We start from the raw sequence: 4,379 nt of genomic DNA on the forward strand, positions 1-4,379 counted from the left end.
TATATATATATATATATATATATATACACACACAGAGGTTTCATTCAGTTTTCTACCAGCAAATTTATTCTGAAGGCTTTGGTCAGGCTGAGGCTACATAAGAAGACACTTGCGCAGGACTGAATCTGAAACCATGTAGTTGGGAAGCTAGCTTCTTAACCATACAAGCATGATTGCAAGTATGTACATTATATAAATATAAATATACAAACACACATGCACAAACACATATATATGTATATAAACCCACACAAATGCACACAAAAGTGACAGGTTTCTATAGTTTTATATACAGAATTACACAAAGATAAAGGAATTTCAAATAGAACATATTTCAGTTGAGTGAAGAGTTAGTGTAATGAGTCTAAGTTACAGCTTAGTATCACATGACATTAAGCACACACACACACACACACACAATGTTGGAGACATTGGAAAGTAAAAAGTTGGTGTGTTGCTGTATTTTATTTTGTATTATCCCTGTAATTATGTTTAAGTTGTTGGCATTTAAATTTGGTAATGTCTAGAAGAAACAATAACTGTTAGCATTTATTTAATCAAAATATAAGTGTAGTGTTACCTGGATATAATTTTGTAATAGTTGTTACTCCAAGCCTTCAAACAATCATTGCATCCTGGAGGTATATGGCCAATTATATGAACCTATAAACAGAAGAATGGTAGTACAAATGAAGTTGTTTTAAGTGGGCATATCATCATCATCAGCAACAACAACACTTAATGTCTATTTTCCATGCTGGCATGGGTTGGGCAGCTTGACAGGAACTGAAAAGGCCAGAGGCTGCACTAGGTTCCATAGTCTGTTTTGGCTTGGTTTGTGTGGCTGGATGTCCTTCCTAACACCAACCACTTTACAGAGTGTACTGAGTACTTTTTATGCAGCACAATCACCAGTGCTTTTTATGTGATACCAGCACACACACTAATGCTTTTTACATGGCACCTTGGTTTTAGAATGTCAATTCTGTTGTGGTGGGCGGGCCTTCAAGAGTACAGGAATGCACCACATACCTCAATCATCTTGAAATGAAGAAATTAAACAAAGAGGTAAATAAGAGATTTTACTTACTTTTTCCTTTTTATCTTCAGCTTTTTGAAGGACATTAATGAGCCATGATAGTTCATTGTTTGGGTCAGTCATATTAATCAGGAGCCACCTAACAACAAAAAATGTATTTCAGTTCAAATTTGAACACTAAATATATCACAACAATAAGTCTTTCTATTATAGGAACAAGGCCTGAAATTTTGTAGGATGAAATTAGTTGATTGCATTGACCCTAGTGCTCAACTGGTACTTATTTAATCAACCATGACAGGCAAAGCCAACCTTGGTGGAATCTGAACTCAGAGTGTAAACATGAAATGCCACTAAGCATCTTGTCTACCATGCACTCCCAACAACAAAAAGAACACACAATGCTGCACACACCCCAGCAACATGGGGATGTAGCAGGTGCAGTAGAAACTTGCTTGAAACTACCAAATGTTGAACAACAACAACAACAACAATAATAATAATAATAATAATAATAATAAATAATCACCACCACAATCATCATCATTTCATTTAGCTTTCCATTTCAAGGAAATTTACAAGCTTCCAGATATAAATTCTGATGTTATCTTTCCTAACATAATGTCAAAAAGATAGGCTGTTAATGGTACAGCATAGATTCTATAAATAACAGATGACTTCTTCATTAAATCATCATGCAAGCTAAATTTTAATGAGAGGTGTTTAAAAAAACATATTTTTAAATCACTGAATCATTGAAAAGTATTGAATTAGTTTTATTTATTAAACTTGCTAATTAAAATTTTCAGTTTCATGTAATTTTATTTGTCAATTTTAAACAGTTAAATAGAAGTTACCAATTTAGATTGTTGCAGTAATTGGTATTAAGAGAAACAATTCTAAATCCGGGATATGGAGAAACTGTGTAGAAAGCACCACTGAAATAGAAAATAAAAATAAAATAAATATTAAAAAGATAGTGCAAAGTTTTGTGTTTACATTTATTTAAAGTGTAAATCTTTTATCTGTTTCAGTCTTTAGACTATGGCCATGCTGGGTCATTGCCTTGAAAAACTTTTAGTCAAATGAAATGACCCCCAATACTCTTTTTTCCCCTTAATTTGTAAGCCCGGTACTTATTCTATTGGTCTCTTTTTGCTGAACTGCTAAGTTTCAGGGACATAAACAAACCATCACCAGTTGTCAAGTGGTGGTGCAGGAACAAACACACACACACACACACATATACATGATGAATTTCTTACAGTTTCTGTCTGCCAAATCCACTTACAAGGCTTTGATTGGCCTGAGGTTATAGCAGAAGATGCTTGCCCAAGGTGTCACCTAGTGGGACTGAACCTGGAACCACATGGTTAGGATGCAAGCTTCTTACCACACAGTCACTTTTTTGTTTCATTTATCTACATTTCAAATTTTAAAAAAAAGCATTCTTAAATTTTCTGTTTAAAAAAAAAAAAATTCTGGCTCTCTAATTTTCAAATAGATCTCATTTGGGAATTTATTTCAGTTTTTTTTTTGTTTTTAATGGAAGTGCAATAATTGTGATGATGTGCAATATGATTAACCATAGAATTATTCAATATACTCTGCCACAGATTTGTTGGTTTGGAAATTGGAGCTGCTTCTATTGCACAAGTTAGTCACCAACATTGTTGCTTGGCCCCACACAGCCCCTAATCATCCTTTTACAGTCATAACTTTTGCATCTTATTTTTTTTTTCCAGCAGTGGACAACAATAAGCTAATTCTCTTTTCTTTCTCTTCTTTAAACAGTAAGGTGTTATTCATGAGAAATTGTGCTGCTATTTCTATCAGATCAAATGTGCACATGAAGGATTCTTTGTGCCTTGAAAGGACATCTAAAAGGAAAAGTACATGCTTAAATTATGACAAAGCCATTTTACCTCCTGAAGCAATGGTCAGCCTTGTGGCTCTCTTGAGCATCCTTTTGATTGTCTTATCACCACCACTCTTCTTCTCAAAGCATCTTAACATTTTTTCCTCCATCATCTGTAACCATGTCTTACTTAGTTTTCCTTTTTATCTACTTCCTTTCACATACACTTCCATCACTCCACTCACCCAGTCACTTTCATCCTTCCTCAGCACATGACCCAACCAGCTCATGCCATTTTTCTTCACATCTGTCACTGGTTCTATTCCCATCGTCTTCCACAATTAATTGTTTGTCATTTTTTCTCTCAGAGTTACTCCAATCATCCACAGAACAATTCCCATTCTCATTCCTTCCAAACTTTTCTGCTGCTCTGCATTCATTACTTATGTTTTGTTCCAAAAGATCATTTATTTATTTTTTATTTTTGATGCTTTTGTGGATTCCCATGACTCTCTGTTGCCATCCAATTCCATTATCATGATTTTTAATTGGGAGCTTGAATCATAGTGAATCTTTGATTAACTGGTTACACAACCATGGATGCCACCCCTATGGATATGCTGCAGATCTTCAAAGATTCCTCCACTCAGCATCAATGTAAGAAGCACCATTGGCTCAGTTGAGCTCTTCCTTTACCTCTTTACAATCCATCATGCTGCAGTCCCATGACTTCACTGTATCCCTGGCAGGGTGGCTGAACAGGTGATATGCTTTGCCAAGGGCAGCCCGTAACTACGCAGGGTATGATTGTCACTCAGTAAGGTACTTTCAAAATACCCGCATGCCCATAAATCATAACACATCTCATACATGCAACATACACCTTTCCCTTCAGTTTCAGTGACATTTCTCTCCTGAATTCTTATGCAGCTATCCAAAACTATATATACTTCTGCATGAGTACTGCGAAATGGCAGTAAGTTGCTGACATCCCCAAATTCGTGTTATTGGTTCAACTTGATGAGTAATATTTTTATTATATCTTTTTGCACCAGAGAGTTTTAAATATTCAATAGATTGAATGAGGATAGGCCTTGCCAGTGGAGCTTGTCTATAATCTATATATATAAAAATGAGAATGTGTGTCTGTCTGTCTGTCTGTCTGTCTGTGTGAATCCCTAAAACTCGAGAACTACGCAACCAATTTCATTCAAATTTTACAGATGCCTTACTTAGGGTTCCAGTTGTGTTTTAGTCAAAAAAAAATTTTAACTTCTTGCAGAGTTTGAGCCCACAGCAACATAATATCTCCTCCACTATTTAAGTATTACGTGTCAAAAGTGAAACAAAAACACTCATGTCAAATACTTTCACTTTAAAAATGAAACTATTCTACTAACTGAAACAATCACATTTCGATACTTTCAGAGAGAGAGAAAGAGATGTATATGTATACATATACATGTATATGTACACGTATAT

General features: G+C 35.0%; 1 protein-coding gene across 2 annotated transcripts in view; it reads right to left on the minus strand.

The window, feature by feature from the left end:
- LOC106880962 (sphingomyelin phosphodiesterase) overlaps positions 1 to 4,379 on the minus strand; it is a 76,991-nt gene that overhangs the window by 16,110 nt on the left and 56,502 nt on the right. For both annotated transcript variants that reach the window (XM_052966269.1, XM_052966270.1), the window contains exons 8-10: positions 1,897 to 1,977; positions 1,091 to 1,178; positions 581 to 663 (exon numbers count right to left, since the gene is read on the minus strand). In XM_052966269.1, coding sequence (XP_052822229.1) covers positions 581 to 663; positions 1,091 to 1,178; positions 1,897 to 1,977 — 252 coding nt within the window. The remainder of the gene's footprint in view (positions 1 to 580; positions 664 to 1,090; positions 1,179 to 1,896; positions 1,978 to 4,379) is intronic.

The sequence above is a fragment of the Octopus bimaculoides genome, chromosome 3 (genome assembly GCF_001194135.2).
Source record: "Octopus bimaculoides isolate UCB-OBI-ISO-001 chromosome 3, ASM119413v2, whole genome shotgun sequence".
In the NCBI taxonomy this organism is placed as follows: Eukaryota; Metazoa; Mollusca; class Cephalopoda; order Octopoda; family Octopodidae; genus Octopus; species Octopus bimaculoides.